Source organism: Andrographis paniculata, unplaced genomic scaffold, assembly GCF_009805555.1.
Source record: "Andrographis paniculata isolate CXL003 unplaced genomic scaffold, ASM980555v1 Contig21END, whole genome shotgun sequence".
Classification (NCBI taxonomy): Eukaryota; Viridiplantae; Streptophyta; class Magnoliopsida; order Lamiales; family Acanthaceae; genus Andrographis; species Andrographis paniculata.
Window position 1 is genome coordinate 1029841 of NW_026137502.1, and position 19552 is coordinate 1049392.

Genomic DNA, 19552 nt, shown 5'->3' on the forward strand with positions numbered 1-19552 from the left:
ACAAGTGCAAATCCTATATGGCCGACGACAAAAGTCAGATTTATTGAAGGATCCGTGAAGAAACAAGTAGCCTGCACGGCCATGCATACCACTGTGTAAAGTCCCAACCCTGAGAAGGCAGGGATTTAGAAGTGCCGGTCATCGGAGCCCTACGCACTACTACACAGACGGAGGGGGAGAGGGCTACAACCCGGAAACCCCAATATCCGAAGACGCTCATAATTTCTCATGGATTTCGATAGTCGTTATAGCGACTTATAGAGCACCCCAGTTGCGAAGTCTACCCTAAACAAATATGTACTACGAATTGCAACATGTATCTTTTTATCATTTTCTATGACTGTTGATAACGGAGGCTGCCTCGTCACGACAAAGTACTCCCACTTTTGCCGGTACCGTTCTATCCATGTTATTCCACAAGTTCGCCCTTATGAGACCTTAACCCAGACTCCCCTCGGCTAACGCTATATTAAAACCCTCCTTGGTACCCTCTTAATCGCCATTCTAGTTAGGTCAAGAATTAACAGATTGAAACCTTCTACCTTAGCCACAGGATGTCTGGCATCACAAATACCCCTCTATCACCGATTGACAACACCGAAAACCTTAACGATGCAGATCGAAACACCTTTCACCGGGAAAATGCAGATCACACCCTACTCCTTCGCGATAAGTAATAGCAGACATCGAAGAGATGCGTACCTTGATCCGTCGTCCCCTTCGAGCCTTGCTGATACTGGCCTGGGCGCCGCACACCTGAGCCTGCAACGTTGCTCGCCACAGAACTACGGTCCAAATGCGTCGTACCCTTCGACTCGCCGGAATTCCGTCACCCGGTTTCGGACCATCAACTTCGCAAGGATTGTGTGCGCGATGCTCTGCCTGTAAATGAAATGTCAGGGGATGGTGTGCACCTCACCTACCTCAATTAATGGTTAATTTTTTAAAAAAATTAAAAAAGATAAATAGTTGTAGTAGGTATGACAGCCTAAAGAATCTCTTCAGATCCTATCAAATAGACATGTCGAATCGTGTCATAAACGGGAATTCGCGCCCAAACCCGGACCCACAGTGCCGGCACAGTAAATTTGTCCCAGATCGTGTTTAAGAAACACACCCATTGATATCAAAATTATTATTTTTAATATATTTATTAAAAATCTAATTTTTATTAATAATACATGTGTTAAAAACAATTACATAAAATAGGTATTAGATAGGATATTTTTACTTTCTTTATGATAGATAATAAAAACATACATTTGAAATAAAACCGTTTTTAATAGTATTTTTTTTAGATGTAAAATACTTGTTGAGTTTGAGATTTATTTTTAACAAAAAAAAAATTAAATGATATATTTTAAAAATATTTTGTTTGTATTCATTTTATATTTAATATAAAAATATTATTTTATAGTAATTTATTTTGAAGGGATAATTTATATATGCTTATATTATATATTTATATTGTATGTGTATTTATAAAAGTGTATCAAAATTTTTGTTGAGTAAAAATATCATTTTCTTTATAATTGTTTTTTTATACTTTTTTATCCAATTATATATAAATATATATTTTATATAATATCATATTATTTTACTAATTAAATTATAAAAGTTGAATTTAAAAAAGAAAATAATAATAAAAGAAAAATCTTATCTAGCCATTAGTTCACCTAAAATAGGACAAAATGATAATAAAAAAGAAGGTATGTTTGGTTTTGATTTCAAATCAATTTCTATCGGTACAATTATCATAAATATTAGATTAAAATATTATATAAATCAAATTTTAAATTACGAATTAAGACCAAAACATACCCTGTTGTATATAATTGCTATTCACAACCAAGCCAGCGCTTTTCAAAATAACTATGGAAGGACTCTGACTAGCTTAGCTATGGAAGGAGCCGGAGGTCTCTGCCCATGCCTTCGATCCCGAGTGATCGAGTTCCTTCTTCACTCAGTTAAGGTTCTAATCAACTCTTCTCTAATCACATGTTTATGCTCATATTACTAATACAATTTGTAGGATAACTTGAAATTTCTGATTCGTTTTGTTGTTTTCGGTACAGCTGCTAGAAGTTTCCCCAATCGTTAAGTACTCCGCATTGTCGCTGTTCGCCGACCGTTTTTGTGCAGCTTTCTCTAGGTAAACTAACTGCTTTACTCTTTAGTTGCGGCACTCTATAATTTCTATCCCTCAATAGGTTGTAGAACATACTGAATTACTAGGTCAAAAGTTCTGACGATTGTGGTAAATTCTATCCTATAGATGATATTTATTTATGATTTAGGGTTTTAGACAGTTTTTGTTCTGATTGAGAAAAAAAGTACCACGGAGGTAAGGGTGAAAAGTGAAGGAAAATGGATTATAGCTGAAAAAGAAATGATAGTTGAGCCATTTGGTAACTGTGATTTGTTTGGTTAGCTGAAAAATCCTTATTCTTCTAGGTGTATGGTGTTTGGCCTGTTAACATGTAGCCTTTTTAGATCTTACAAGCATGAAGCAAAGTACAAATATTATAATAGTGGGAAAACTTCACCAACAATGGCATTAATCACAAATTCCAGAGACTGATAGCTGTTACATTCTATATCAAATAAACCTTTGTTTGTTTTTTTTTTTTTTGATGCCTGAAATGACTCTGCTTCCATTCTCCAATTTTCCCTGTTTACACTTGAGACTCCTTTCCATATTCTCCACTCCATGGTCCTTACAAACCATATTTGATGGCTCATCTATCCTAAGATGAACAGCATTCTACATGCATCCACACCGTGAACAAAACTATAGGCAACTGATTCCTAGACTTCCATTGCTTGAGTGAAAACCATTTATCAGTTCTTCTTGATCTCAATCCTTGCAAAGGGTATCTTGGCTATCTCTACTAGAAGTATGCTTCTATCAGGACCTGACATAAAATAGTAAACACTCAAAAGAATAAAATAATATAATAGGGGGAAAGTCAATTCATCAGCAAGAATGTTATGTTGAATGATTCTTGTTATCCAACAAGGTTAGTCTACATACATATACACAATTAGGACTCAGTCCAGGCATAAAAACACTAGTAACCCTATTCTAGTTATGCTCTAATCATAACTGTAAATATTCTATCTACGACAACTCCAATCTATATAGTTTACACTTTACACTTCCTATCAAACTGGACTTTATATATATATTTATCATGCTGAATTTGTTACAAATATGGTTAATCCATACTGCATTTAATGCCTTGGTAAATATATCTCCAAGTTAATCAACGGACTTAATGCATTTTGTGAGATAAACCCTTCTCGGACCTTATCACGGACAAAATGGCAATCAACTTCAATATGTTTTGTTCGTTCATGAAATACTACATTAGATGTAATGTGCGGAGTAGTTTGATTATCACACATTAGTTTTGTTGGAGAGTTAAGTTTGTGGTCATTTTCTTTCAGCTAACTGTTGTTTGTATACCATTTTACATACAAATATGCCATGGCTCTATACCTTGCTTTAGCAACAGATCAAGAAACTAAATTTGTTTCTGTTTCGCCAATATGCAAGGTTGCCTTACACAAACACAGTATCTTGAAGTAGATCTTCTATCCTCCTTACACCCAACAGATTCTGCATCAATGAAACATTTTATTTTACAGTGACCATGCATAGTATAAAACAAGTCTTGTCTAAGCATCCCTTTCAAATAGCATAAAAGCTGTTCTATGAGGGCCCAATGATTGACTATAAGCAAATTCATAACCTGCTACCACACTAATTGCTAACACAATGGGATGAGTTACAATTTCCGACAAGTTTTCAATATTTCTTAGGGTCATAAAATAATTCACCATTACCTTTCTTAAATCAGAAGCCAAGCGTTACAACAATCCACTAACTCCCAACTCATAATTTAAGAAAGGTAATGGTAGATAAAACTTCTTTTGAGATATCAAAATTTCCATTCTTGTTTATCATTATTTCGAATTATGGAAAGTATGCCGATGGCTCTAAGTTCTTTGTTTGGAAAATTTCTTGGAGAAATAACTTCATCCCAATAATGTCAATAAGTGACAACATTATCAGTAGCATATACAACCAGTAACATAAACCCAACTTGTGTATGTTTATACAAGATTAACTGATTGGATTTGCATCTATGCTTCCTAGATCTCAATACAACTTGATTAGATCTGTCAAAGCAAGTGTCAGAATTTTGTTTTAGACTTTTAGTCCATAGAAAGATTTATGAAGGCTTTTTTACATGGAGAAAGACATTATTAATATCCAACTAATGAAAAGACAAATCATATGTGGCCATACGGGATATTAACAAATAATCAAGGTTAATTTCGCAGCAAGGGAAAATGTTTCTGTAAGTACTGGATATGGGTGATAGGGTCTCACCAATGATGGCCGGAGAAATCTTTGTATCATTAAAGTTCACTTTTCAAATACAAAATTTCTACCCTTTCTTGTCTCGGGTTACACAAAATTTTGTATCGGGATAATACAAAGATTCAATCTTGATTTCAGGCAATAAAATCAAGAAAAAGAACCCGAAAGAAATGAGGATGAAGAAACTGTAAATCTGCAGCAAGGATTCTGATTCGTTCTATAGGACAAACCAATTCCTGGAAAAAAAAAATACAAACACACCCCTTCAGTTGCAACCTTTCAAATTGAAATGATAGTTTTTTACAATTTGAACTTTAAATTCAAAACTTTATCATGAAATTTTAAAGTACTGGACAGATGAAGAAGACACACCCTTCAGTTGCAACCTTCCAGTCTCAAATGACAATTGTCTATTGGCAATGAGACACTGAAGTCCTCCCCATATTCATCTTGTTCTATTACTATTTCACACTAGACTTGTGAAACAAATTATATTTAAACACACAAAACACACGAGTCATACCAAGAATACGCTAAAATTCTCCTCCCCTTATACAGTCATACACCGTAAATTCATGCATAAATGAAAATATCTTGAAGATTGAATTTTCATCTTATTCACACGTTTCAAAAATTCGAGAATCAAAGTTTCCATAAGATTGAATATTTCAACTCATTTGAACACATGAGGTAACGTACACACGAATCTATCATTCTTTTCAGTTCGTACTCTCTATCCATTCATAAGCATATCGAAAATAACTTCAAACTTTCTTGAAGCGGCAAAACTTCATGCTTGCATAGGTAATTCCCAAGGTTGTCGCAACGACCTTTTTCGGCGAGGCACCTGTGGACCGCCATACCTCAATGGCGACAAAATACGAATACGACGCTCTGTGTACAAAATTATATAAATGTGTATTATGTGTTATAAGTATTAAATTCTAAATAACTAGACAAACAAGAATAAAATTTTATGTTTAAAAATAAAAAAAAAAAATAACTGTACAATAAGTAATACTCTCTCCGTTCCACATTGCATGTCCGGGTTACGGTACATACGAGAATTTATGATAAGTATAATTAGTAGATAATTAAGAATGTATTAGTGAAAATAATTATCCTATAATATAAATAATTATAGATTAAGATTAAGATAACTAATTAGTTTAGTTAAAATTTAAAATATTTTAGATTAGAAAATTTAAAATAAGATTAAGGTACGTAATCATTTTCTAAAAAAAGAAAATAACATGAGATATAGGACGGATAAAAAGGGTAATGTGGACATGGTAGGTGGAACGGAGGGAGTAAAAGATACACTAATACTGGATTAGTATAATAAAATAGCACTCGTGGAGGGGAGTCTAATTTTGGAGCACTAGAGAACATTACAAAATTTTGAAAAAAGAAAATTTGAAAGTTTGAATCCATGAATAAAAACACTCACAGAGGAATAAAGTTGTGGGATAAAGCAGCAGAATGAAGGTGCTGGACAAAGTGATCGGACAATAGTAGGGAGACCGAATGAAGTTGTGGGATGAAGCAACAGACAAAGCTGGTGGACAAAGCGATTAGACAACAGCAGGGAGACCGGGAGAGAGCAAGGGAGAGAGAAAGGACAATGAGTTAAGATTATATTGGTTTCAAGGGGTTAGATGGCTAAGGTAGGTGTGGTTTGAGACTAGGTTTGAGACTCCCAATGTTCTGAGTTACCCTAGACAGTGTCGTTGAGGCGTCTCCGAGTCATCGCCAAACCGTCTTATTTATAAGGTGAGGCAATGAGTAAGGCGTTCTTAAAAAGCGGCAACACGCTATGGCGGCGCCATGGCGACATCGTGACAACTGGTAACTCTTTTCAATCTTGCTTCTGCATTAGCAAGTTTTCGAAAAACTAATTAAGAGAACAAGTCTCAGCCTACTTTTCTTGCAGGTCCGAACGTAAAATTTGGGATACATTTATTCCAATCTCTTATGAGCTTTTCACATTGAATTCAGCTTCTAACATTATATTAGGAGGGAATTGAGTGTTTCACATTTAGTAGATTTAAATGGACTTTAATCTTATCCCAATTGACAACTTGTGCACTAAGTTCCTAGCCAATCCTTTTATCAAATTGTCAGCCATATATTATGTTGTGACCGAACAAATTCCATTGAGATCACCCAATTCGTGATCAATTCACGAATCATATTGTATTTAACTCCTAAGTGTCTAGACTTCCCATTATAGATTTGGCTATATGCTTTACCCATACTTGTCGCACTATCACAATGAATAGAGATAGGTGATACTAGTTTCGTCAATAATGGAATGTCATAAACCATATTGTGAAGCCATTATGCTTTCTTACTAGCTGCAACTAAAGTTATGAACTTAGATTCCATTGATGAATTAGTGAGGAATATCGCAATTTTCATTGACATAAAACTGAATATTACAAATACAACACAAAACCTTATATAATACAACTATTAAAATACCTAGAATGCCCTTATACTATTATAAATACAAAAATACCCCTATACATAATATATCTAACACTTCTCCTCAAACTAGAGAATACAAATCGTATGATCCAAGTTTGTCACATAAAAATTTAATTCGAGGGCCTCTAAGAGATTTAGTAAGAATGTCTACAAGTTGATCATTCAAAGCAACATGGTGAGTGGTGATACATTCAGATAACACTTTCTCCTGAATAAAATGACAATCAATCTCTATATGTTTAGTCTTCTTGTGAAACACCGGATTAGAAGCAATATACAAAACAGCTTGATTGTCACAAAAGAGTTCCATTTATGAAACTTCCACTATCTTGAGTTCATGAAGAAGCTGTTTTATTCAAATAAGTTCATATGTCGCTAATGTCATGGCTCGATATTCTGCCTCTGCACTTGATTGAGCACCAACATTCCGTTTCTTACTTTTCCATGAGATAAGATTACCTCCGACAAATATGCAATACCCCGAAGTAGAGCGTCTATCAACAGGGGATCCTGCCCAGTCAGCATCTGAATAGCCAATTACTTCAGTATGACCTTGATTAGTGTACAATAATCATCTACCATAAGACCCTTTGATGTACTTCAAGATTCGAATAGTAGCATCCAAGTGACTATCGTATGGAGACTGAAGAAATTGACTCACAACACTCAACAACGAACCCCTCTGGTTGTTCCATGTAGATATCATCTTCCAATATCCCATATAGAAAAACAGTCTTCACATCCAGTTGCTCAAGTTCTTAATTATGATGTGCAACCATTGCTAGTAACACTCTAATAGAAGTGTGTCTAACCAGTGGTGAGAAAATCTAATTATAGTCAACCCCCTTTTTCTGTGAGAACCCTCTTGCAACTAGCCGAGCTTTATATCTATACCCTCACTCGGTGTGGCTTATTCCTTCTTCTTGAAACTCTATTTACAAGTAACAAGCTTCCTATCCTTAGGCCGTTTGACCATCTTCCAAGTGCCATTCTTGAGAAGTGATTCAATCTTTTCTCTCATTGCAACGAGCCAGTGACGAACTCACTACAAGAAACAACTTTGTATGTGGATGGTTCCTTTTCCACCTCATTACCGACTTGTAAGGCATAACTCACCATATCCTCAAAATCATATCTCAAAGAAGGCTTCACGCATGTTCTCCTTGCTCTAGCAACAACTAGGCTCGTTTGGCGAGCATGCGGAACATCTGAATTAGTAATTTCAGATGTAGTATTTTCAGCAGTAGGAGCACCCGGAACATCTGAACTAGTGCTTTCAGATGTAGTATTTTTAGCAATAGTATGTTGATCGTCTCTACCCTGGAGTTGTGATGCACACTTCTCGAAAGTGACTTGCAGCTCCACATGTTTATCAACACTACTACAATTCTTCACAATGGGGTTAAGCATAAAATTCTCATCAAATATCACATTCCTAGTTAGTATAACTCTATTCTCAAAAGGTGACCAGATTCTATATCCCTTAACTCCATCCCGAAACTAACAAATATGCCCTTCTTAGCTCTTGGCTCTAATTTACCCTGACTTACATGATAGTGTACAGTACAACCAAAAACTCTCAACAATGAATGATCTGCAGGTTACCATACCTCGTAAAGTGTCTTGCCATCAATGCCAGTGTGAGGTCCACGGTTGATCAGATAGCACGCCGTGTTACAGTTTCTGCCCAAAACCTTCTAGCCAAACCAGCACGAGAGAGCATGCATCTCGCTCTCTCCAGTAATGTCTTATTCATGCGTTCTACCACATCATTCTGTTGCAGTGTATCTCTAATGGTGTGATGTCGGACAATTCCTTTATCTTTACAGAACTCATTGAACTCAGACGAACAGAATTCCAGGTCATTATCAGTTTGCAGCTTCTTAATCTTCTTCCCAGTTTGACTTTCTACCAAGACCTTCCACTTTTTGAACCTCTTGAATGCTTCACTTTTATGCTTTTATCATAATTACCCAAGTCATCCTTGAGTAGTCATCAATCATAGACAAAGTATTTGTGACCTCTAATAGGCTCAACACGTGCGGGCCCCAACAATCCATATGGATGTAGTCAAGAGTCCCATTGGTTTGATGAACACCCTGTTTTGGGAACTTGCTACGATGAAGCTTCCAAACAATACAATGTTTGCAGAATTCAAGATTCTGCACTTTATGCCCAGAAAGAAAATATTCATCCTTCTTTCTCCATATGACCTTCGTCATTTGTGAAATATGCATGTCTTCATTCAAGGTGCAGGATACCCCTCATGTGTCTGTATCCTGATTGTGCCAATTCCAACCCCCTTGCAGACAACGTTGTTGGCCATGTAAACATTGCCTCCATATATCTGCTTATAGGTCGAGAAAAACTCACTGTTAGGACAAATGTAGTATGATGCCCTAGATCTAGAACTCACACATGATTACGTTGTGACTGTTCATCAGCAACCAAGGCCAAATTTTCTTTAGAATTTGTATTCTTTCCCAATTTCTTATGCCCCTTACTCGTAATGAACATCCTTGATGCCAAATTTTCTGTGGCCGAACCAAATGCCTGTTGACAATCTTTTTCTACTGTGGAGGGCATATTGAACATCTTCCAGAGACAAATTATCTTTTCTAGTAAGAATATTCAACAAAATTCTCATATGACTCGGGCAATGATACTAATAGAATTAAAGCAGCGTCCTTGTTATCTACTTTAACATCAATATTTCGCAGATCAAGTAGAAGTTTATTTAACTTATCCATATGGTCCCCAAGAGAGGTACATTCCTACATTCGTAGCATGAACAAACGTTGCTTTAAAAACAACTTATTAGTTAGAGATTTCGTCATGTACAAACCCTCCAACTTCTTCCAGAGGCCAACAGTTTCCCGATTGGCAACTTTGATGATTACATCATCGGACAGACACAACACGATTGTTGAGTGGGCCTTCTCCTCTGCGGTATCCCACTCTTCATCATCTACTTTTGCATCTCTCGGTTTTCTAGATAGCGGCGCCCACAAATCCTACTGCTTCAACAAAGATCGCATCTTGATCTGCCATAAGCCAAAACTATTTCTCCCGATCAACTTGTCAACCTTTATGTTGAAAACAGACATTGTTGATCGACTCATAAAACCTTAGCATAGTGGAAATAAACAAAATCCTGATGTAAATAAACAGAACCTTGATCGAAACGCCCAGGCTGTGATACCGGTTTGTTGTGACGGATTAGGATTAATGATTGAATAGCAAACAGAAACGTAAAGAAGATACAAATTTACGTGGTTCACCAACAACGTGTTAGCTACGTCCACGCCCAGTGAGACCCCTGTGAAAACTCAACGAAGTGGCAAACTAGATTGAAGGCATATCGACAAATTCTTATAGATTAATCTATCAATGGCTTCATAAAAAATATTTCTTAATGTTAGGATACTAAAACCAATATGTTTTATAATTTGTACTCTAGATGTGCAAAAGGTAAGATCAAAACAAACTGGGTCGTGTAAGATTTTTCACTTGAGTTGCTTAAGGTAGGCATACCATAACCACAATGGTATTGGTTCATCGCTGAATCACATATGATGATCCCAATCAGAATGAGTTTTATGTACTTTTGTATGTTATCTTTCCTGGATGTATTCAAAAGTCAGTTTAATCCTTGTGATTATTTAAAAGGCTTGAAGATGGAAAGAGCAGAACATGTTGGCTTCTACATCCCATAAGAGAAAGTAATTTGCAGCTATTTGCTCTTGTCTCATTATGGATCTCAAGCAAAGTAAGTATCTGTTATTAGTTTATTAGTTGCATCCCCCTTTTTTGTTTTGCTTCTTTTATTACTCAAATGTTCAGTGTATTGCAGATACATGACACACGTCCCATTTGTGTTAAAAGTTTGAAAGCATTGGGGGATGAGCTCATCAAGGATCAACATTACACAAAGGGTGATATATTGGAAGCTGTAAGCTCTTTGTTCCGATAATTTTTATGAGATTCAGCTTTATTTTCTTGTAAGTTGTTTTAGTTAACAAGAATGCACAGGAGATGGTCTTAATGCAGGTATATAAATATCAAGTCACCATCAAACTGTTGGTTGTAATTGTAGGCGCTGATTGTGTTTACTCTATTTTCCTGAACTACTCATGCTCCTTCAAGACCCTAAAATTTGGGATTGGCACATCCAATACTGCTTTTATATTACTCGAAGAGCTTCTTAGTCTATTGAGGTAAGACTTTTTGCTATTGAGTTATTGGCGGGATTTTCTAATTAATTCTTATATTGTTGGGTTGGCCAATTTTCTTCTAATATCTCACGTTTAGGGTGATTGCCCGAGTTGGATTTCACGTGAAGATGGAAGCATGTATGGATATTATGGATATACTTTATGAAAATGAAGTGACATCAGTACCTTACAGCTCTCCTCAAGCACTTTCTGCATCAATATTGGAATGTGTTTGTATTCAATCACGTGAATCAAATTATTTCAATTTTTATTTGTCATATATTTCAAATGTGTCTTACATCTTTTGCAGGTTGTTGCTTATGTCACTACGGTACCTCTGGCGAAGTGGGAGTTTCCTATTCTTCCTTGGGGTAAGAATTTTACAGGATATAAGTGATCACTTTTAATTGTTGTATTTATCCATTTCATTTTCAAAGTTTTGTTCTGTTTCTGTTCGAAAATTGAATAATAGCTCCTCTCCCCGCCCCCATATGATTTGTATACACTATAAATAAACTTACACAATCTACTATTTACAGAAAGTCTAAAATCTGCCAAAACGAAATTTCAATTCTTGGAAGTAAAATTCAACTTTACATTCACTACCTCTCACATTGAATCCATGAGGCTTGATATCGTGTTTAACTTAGATGAAAAACAAAGATGGATGTCAAACAGAGATAGAGCTTCAAATAGTGATCATGACTACCACCAATCACCCATCTCATCTCATGTGACAAACTTTGATGAATAACACTAGTATTGGAGAATGAAGTGACACTGCACCAAATTTTCATAAATCTCAAGAGTTAAGGAATATCCTATGCTGAATATTTAGTAGGCAAAAGTTCTTGCAGTCGTAGAACCACAAAGTCGAATTCCGTTTCCCAAAATTGTCATCGCACTTGTTGGACAACTTATTGTTTTGTCTGCAATGATCACTGTAGGAGGATGTCAAATCACTAGGTGTTGGATAATCGGTTATTTATGTAACCAATTAATTGGTGAGTGAAAATGCAACGGGTCGGTGTACTAAATTAATTAGATTTATTTATTGTATACGGGGATTGGTTAATATTTTGGCTATTTTGCCTGTCTCGGGACAAATCAAATTGTGCAGCCCTAAATTAAATCCGGGTATATGGCCTAAGTTGCAATATTATTTGGATAAAATATTATCCGTTGGATGGATTTATTATAATCTCAAACTGAAGGTTTGAAATTAAAATAAATTACAATCTTTTCAAACGTAATGTTTGAAATTAGAATAAATTACGATCGTCACAAACAAAAAAATTTATTGTTAGAATCAATTACAACCCCTTCGAATGGAATGTTTAAATTTAGAATAAATTACATCGGTAATTAAGATCGTAATTATGAACGTAATTGATCCTCTATCATTTTGGCCGAGTGAAGACGCCTATATAAAGGGCCTCCCCCTTCATTCTAAACACACCGACAACAATATCTCCTCCTTCCCTCTTATCTTCTGACTTTCCACAACTTCCCCAACTCTGTTTCTCTTTCGCTTTGTTCACCGGAGCTTCGACAATCTGAAGTGTCACTCTCATCGAAGACGAAAACTGTTTTATCTTTGGGTTAGAACGCCAGCCACTGGAGACACTACCGAGGCATATCTAATTTTTGGAAAGAGGATTCATCATCGACTCGGTTTCACGATAGACTTTCTTTTCGCAATACCCATTTTGCTAACAATCGAAAATTAGATACTACTTTGCGAGAATGTTAATTCCTACCGACGCTGCCGGAACCACCTCATGAGCCTCTGCCGCTGCCTCCGGAGGAGTCGCGGATTCGCCGCTGGAGGAGTCGCCGGAACAGTTGCTAGAGCCGCAACCAGAACAGTTGCCGAAGTTGCTACTCTTCATTTGGGCCAATTCCCTTTATGACTAGCCCTGTGTTTTCTGAGTTTGCCCTAAGTGGATGTGGGGGCTTTCGTGGGTTTGTGGCCGCACCCTCTGCTATCTTTGCGGGCCAAATTACTGGTCCTATGCTTGGCCTACAGATGATTCCCTATGTACCAGCTCCAAAACCATTCACTGGAGTTGACTTTAAGTGGTGACATGAGAACATGCTTTTTTACTTGACTGCGATTGAATTTTCCATATTTGTGCTACACGATGGCCCATTTACCCCAGAGTCCGATGCGGGGGGAGGCGGTGCTGACTGCAAATTATATCCTGAACAATATTCCACTTAAGGGTAAGGATGCTACTCCTTACGAACTATGGAAATGTAAGAAACACATATACAAATACTTCAAAGTGCGGGGGTGCCTAGAAAAAATGAAAGTTCCGCCTCCAAAGCAAGTCACTATCGGCCAAAAAACGATAGATTGCATATTTATCGGATATCCACTAAACAATAGTGCTTATCGTTTCATAGTTCACAAATCGGAAATCCTTGGGATGACCAAGAGAACTATGATAGAATCAACGAATGTCATACTCTTTGAAACTATCTACCTTCGTAAGGAAATGATGCAGTCTAACTCAAAACCCGTAGATGAAGAACTACGGAGCGTAAAGAGACAAAGGGCCAATAGCCCTGATCGAGAGGCTTTAGAACTTAGGCGTAGCAAAAGGACAAAGGTCGAGAAAACCTTTGGTCAGGATTTTGTTACGTATATGTTAGACAATGATCCAACAACGATCAAGGTAGCACTATCTAGTCCTGATCCTCATTTCTGGAAAGAAGCAACATATAGTGAAATAGATTCAATAATACGTAATAACACTAGGGTGTTATCTAACCTACCCGAAGGTTGCAAATCACTATGGTGCAAATGCGTTTTGAAAAAGAAACTCAAGGCTGATAGGTCTATTGACAAATACAAAACCTGTCTCGTAGTAAAAAGCTATAACAAACTGAAGGGTTTGACTTTTTCAACACCTATTTACCAGTAACCAGGATAACATCCATTCAAATGCTTCTCTCGATTGCGTCTTTGAACAATCTTGAGATTCACCGAATTGATGTGAAGACTGCTTTTCTAAATGGTGAATTAGAAGAAGAGGTATATATGGAACAACCGGAATGATACGTCGTCCCTGGCCAAGAGAAAAATGTGTGCAAACCGACAAAGTCCATGTATGGACTGAAATAGACACCTTTACAGTGGCACTTAAGCTTTGATAATGTTATGTTATCAAATGGTTTTAAAATAAATTAGTGTGACAAGTGTGTCTACTTTAAAGAAACACCTTCTGGTTTTATCATAATTTGTCTATATGTAGATGACAGTACTGATCATGGGTAAGGATGTTAGTCTGATCATTGAGGTCAAATGCAAGTTGGGTCGTAACTTCGACATGAAAGATTTGGGTTTAGCTGACGTCGTCCTTGGAATGAAGATTCTAAGACAAGACAAAGGTATTGTTCTAACTCAGTCCCACTACGTGGAAAAGATACTGAGAAAATTCAATGCCTACGACAATACTCCAGTGAAAACCCCAATGAACCTGAGCATGCACTTGAGCAAAAATAGGGGAGACCTTGTAGCTCAAGAAGACTATGCCAAAATTATTGGAAGCATAATGTACTTAACAAATTGTACAAGGCCTGACCTAGCTTGCCCTGTAAACAAACTGAGGCGATGCACTAGCAACACCAATCATGAACACTGGAAAGCGCTAGTAAGAGTATTAAATTATCTTAAATTTACTCTGAATTTTTTGGCATACACTACACGGAATATCTACCGGTACTCGAAGGGTATTGCGATTCCAATTGGATATCCGATGCAAAAGACTCACTGTCTACAAGTGGATATGTATTTACAATTAGAGGATGAGCTGTTTCTTGGAAATCCACAAAATAGACGTGCATTGTACAGTCCACAATGGAATCGGAGTTCATCACCTTGGACAAAGTTAGAGAGAAAGCCGAATAGCTGAGGAACTTTATGGATGATATTTCATACCGGACAAAACCAGTACCTCCCGTGACGATTCACTGCGATAGACAAACTGCAATAGCAAGGGCTAAAAATAGAATCTATAACGGTAAATTCTGACATATTCGACGTAGACATAACTCTGTAAGGCATTTGAATACCATTGGGGTTTTGACTATCGAATATGTAAACTCAATAGAAAACCTAGCGAATCCGCTAGGCTACAGAGAGATCAAATGTACAAACTGCTAAAGGGAATGTGTTTGAAATCCACAAGATGACATTACAGTGGTAACCCAACTAAATCACTTAGAAATTCCAAACTTTGGTTCAATGGGATAACTAAGCTGTAAAAGTCAAGACACGAGCACTTAAGTACAATTCCCTGAAAAACAATGAGTGTTATAATGTGCAAAAGTGGTGAGGTTGAGTCAATGACTCTTAATGATTCTAAAGGTGTAAGTTAGATACATTGAGATAGGATTACTAAGTGTGAAGTGTGGGCCGCTTCAAACGAAACACTTATGTATCCAAAGACGAGATCCATGGCCGAAAAAGATCAAAACGTGAGAACAAAGTTGAGACTGAGATAACACACGTCAATATTATTGACTAAGTGCACGCAAAGGTGGAAGAGTTCAATGCATCACTTCAACTGGGCCACCAATTCAAACTACCTGTCCTGATGTGTCAATGTCTCACAGGGTCTCAGCTGAGCTTATGTCATTTTTATGAGCATTTCCATTCATGTGGGGGATTGTTGGATAATCGGTTATTTGTGGTGAGTGAAAATGCGACGACCGGTGTACCAAATTAATCAATTAATTAGATTAACTTGGAAGAAAGAAATAAATATTATTTATTTATTGTATATTGGGCTTGGTTAATATTTTGGCTATTTTGTCTGTTTCGAGACAAACCAAATTGTGCAGCCCTAAATTAAACCCGGGTATATGGCCTAAGTCACAATATTATTTGGATAAAGTATTATCCGTTGGATAAATTACAATCGTTTCAAACGAAAGGTTTAAAATTAAAATAAATTACAATTGTTTCAAACAGAATGTTTGAAATTATAATAAATTACGATCATCACAAATGGAAAGTTTGTTATTAGAATCAATTACGACCGCTTCAAACGAAATGTTTGAATTTAGAATAAATTACATCGGTAATTAATGTCGTAATTATAATCGTAATTAATTCTCTGCTATTTTGGCCGAGTGATATAAAGGGTCTCCCTCTTCATTCTAAACACACCAACAACATTCTCTCCTCCTTGCCGCATCTCTTCTAACTTTTCGACAATCTCCCCAACTCAGTTTTTGTCTTGCTTTGTTCACTGGAGCTCCAATGATCTGAGGTGCCACTCTTATTGGAGACGGAAACCGTTTTATCTTTGGGTTAGAACGTTAGCCACCGAAAGCCTTACCAGGACGTATCTAATTTTCGGAAAGAAAATTCATCCTTAACTCAGTTTCACGGTAGACTTCTTCTCGCAATACCCATTGCTATGGATGAATTTTAAGAGATGGTCCGAGAAGATCTCTTCTGCCTAACCACAGCAAAGGACGGAAGTATGTTAAAATTGGGACATCATTGCTTGCCAACAAATGAACTCTAGGAGAGTGAAGTGAATAGCCAAGATTAACAAGAATGTAGCCACTAGAAGTTCCTCCTTTCTAGTATGAGCCACCTGCAGTTAAGTTAACACCTATAGTCCAGCCATCACTAATGTTAAACTACTCCATTAACAATAAACATTTGAGCCCTCCATGTCAAAATCCTGGGCTGACGATGGGCGCTGGATTTCTTCCTTTAAGCAACTTAGATTATAGAAACTCACTTCTATTTAAGCTGGCTACTCGCTACTGATCAAAATATTCTTTCTATTACTTCTAATTACAAATATTGACCATCGAGAATAATAATAATAAAGTTGCCTATTTCTGCAGATCATAAACTGATCAGATTTACTTTATCTGATATGAAATAATTATTTTAAAAGTATTGGGCAATGTGATGTAGGTAGTGCATGATTGATTTTATTTGGATTAACTTTGCCTTTTTGGGAAATAAATTTTATTTGTTTAGTTGTTTGACGTGGCATAAATAGAAATTTAATTTATATTTTGAATAGAAATACATATTGTATGCATATTACATGAAAGATTAAATATACAATGTGATATTTTTGGTAAGATTAAAATCGATTATAGTGAAACATGTGATGGATAACATAGGGTTAAAACTTACTTGAAAATATATATTTGCACATGCTAATGGGTCCGGGTCCATTTACAATGCTTCTGTAGTAAAATTTGTCACCTCGTGCAAAGATGAGGAAATCATGAAATCAGTGGAAGCCATTCTGAAGCACATATTCCAATTTCAATCCGATTGAAAATCAATTGTAAGTTGAAAAAAATATGTGCTATGGTTACTATTTGTATTTCCTTTACATAGATCATGGTATACAGCTGGTTCTTCCACACATAAGATACCTACCACGCATGCAATCAGCAGCCGATTTCTTGGTGCAAAACTCCTAATAGATGAAAAAGTTAGGCAAAATTTGAATGCGCAACAAAGTTTGAAAGGATTTACCAACTATCTCGTAAATGGCAGCAGACTTAAGATGACAGTTGTGCTATTCATTGAATATAGCTGGCAGGTTTCTTACATTGCTAAATTATATGAATCTTAAGTGTAGTTATTCTATGGACACATGATAGTGAACTCATTCAACAAGTTGTGTGTTCTATAGTTACTTTGCAGTATGTGATCTTGAGAGTTTACTTGTGTTTATGTAATGTTTTGAATTTAAATAAGTGATGGATACTTTCTCATGGGAAAATGAAATAATACCCTTGTCCGGCTCTAAGGGTCTCATTTATTTTTTTCGTGTTGATCTTTGAATATTAATTATTATATGAAAACGTAGTACAAATTAAAAAAAAATTGCAAAAATACTTTCATTAGTGTCCTATAATAATAATAGAATGATATTTGTACAAAAAATTATATAAATATAAGGATATTTTTAATGTTAAGTGTAATGACGAAAAAGATAAATGTGACCCTTAGAGGCTGACGGATGGAGTATATTCTTTAGACTGAATAATACAAAATGAGTAAAAAACACGAGTAAACTCAGCCCTATCCCCTTTTAAATGGACATGGTTTCTTCTTTTCTTTTCCTTTTCTTTTTCAATGGTAAGTGATTCATTAATGATGCCTGAAAAAGTCGTTATGCGGATTTATGATAAGAGTATTTGTTAATTAGAAAATACCGATAGATGTCAATTTGATTGATATAAATGCTGAAACCAAGTCCAATTTGGCAGAGGAGGACCATCACTGAAAAGGTAATAACAGTTCATAATGTGTTACAATAGACTAAATAGTGTAAGTGGTCACCAGCATTATCTTTTTGCACTTTTCCAGGGGCCAACGAAGGCAGAAGAAGATCAACATTAAAGCCAAGTTAATACCTACCGGGTACGAATACAGCACATGTACTCCTTTCTTTTCAAATCTCCTAAAACAATCTTCCTGTTATTTTCCCCATAGACTATTAAATATGTTTGACATACAAGAATAAAAGAACACAGCTCACCCAATTTTTTGAAATATTGTGCAAGGCTGTCTGTGTGTTTAGTAGGTTTAAACTTTTTTGCTGTTTAGATTCGATTTCGATGATGAAACCAAACCGTAAGTAAATTCCTAAATGCACAATAGGATGGATAGTTCCACTAGCCGAAGTCCTACGATTTGTATCCTTTTGGTTTTGTAAATTGTTAGAGCATAAGTCTTCTTATGATAATAGTTTGTGTATCTTCTGTGTCCGAATTAGTTTCGACAATCGAATGAAAGGTGTTAAATAATTTAAGAAAACACAATGAGCTAAGACGAGCTATACTGAAAAGGCCGGGCAATTTATTTAACGACGGTGAAAAGAGCCTCGCCCTCTTGAATTGATAGATCAAAACCTAAGACAGATAGTAGATCACATTATGATGAAATAAGCAAATTGCTAGTACATGAAAGTTGTTATTTAAACAAAGACAAGGGTGTGTTCCTTTTGTGAAAATTTCATGCATATTTCTTCAAAAAAAAAAAATTAATATATTATACACAGTCATTATTTTTATATTACCTACACAAATTCCTACATCTCACCTAATATATATATATATATTCCTTAAACCTTTTTTCACATAAAATATATATATATATATATTCCTTAAACCTTTTTTCACATAAAATATATATATATATATATTCCTTAAACCTTTTTTCACAAAACAAACACACCCAAAAATATTTTCATTATCTATCAAAATATAGTATTTCTTATAAAACATTAGTCAGATCATAAATACAAAATATGTATGTAAATCAAATACACTCTATATTATCTAAATATTTCAGTTTAATTTTCTTAATATATAATACATCTGTTTGTAAACAATAGTAATATGTTATTTAGGGTGTCAATAATATTAATAAAATATTTTATTATTTAGAATAATAATA

The 19552-nt window shown here is 35.7% G+C and overlaps 1 protein-coding gene across 11 annotated transcripts; it reads left to right on the forward strand.

Annotated features, from left to right (window-relative positions):
• The first annotated feature begins 1839 nt into the window (after positions 1–1839).
• LOC127244860 (cyclin-J18) lies at positions 1840–18902 on the forward strand. Of its 11 annotated transcripts, none has more exons than XR_007837344.1 (9): positions 1849–1972; positions 2076–2152; positions 10550–10649; positions 10734–10832; positions 10913–11097; positions 11192–11324; positions 11405–11465; positions 18300–18381; positions 18461–18898. XR_007837344.1 is itself a non-coding variant. In XM_051265413.1 (9 exons), the coding sequence occupies exons 1-8, from the start codon at positions 1901–1903 to the stop codon at positions 18375–18377; spliced, it is 744 nt and encodes a 247-aa protein (XP_051121370.1). In that variant the 5' UTR covers positions 1849–1900; the 3' UTR covers positions 18378–18381; positions 18461–18897. The 11 variants fall into 11 exon arrangements, 10 of the variants coding, with proteins under 10 accessions (XP_051121364.1, XP_051121366.1, XP_051121370.1 ...); XM_051265413.1 differs by having other exon boundaries at positions 18361–18381; positions 18461–18897; XM_051265414.1 differs by having other exon boundaries at positions 1851–1972; positions 11192–11317; positions 11404–11465; positions 18361–18381; positions 18461–18881.
• Positions 18903–19552: the final 650 nt, after the last annotated feature.

Bases quoted from the DNA above. Each gene is read 5' to 3' on its own strand.
- LOC127244860 (XM_051265407.1), top strand. From the start codon at position 1,901: ATGGAAGGAGCCGGAGGTCTCTGCCCATGCCTTCGATCCCGAGTGATC. The intron at 10,650-10,733 runs GTAAGTATCTGT...AGTGTATTGCAG, and splicing joins CATTATGGATCTCAAGCAAA to ATACATGACACACGTCCCAT. The intron at 11,466-17,328 runs GTAAGAATTTTA...ATGCTTCTGTAG, and splicing joins GTTTCCTATTCTTCCTTGGG to TAAAATTTGTCACCTCGTGC.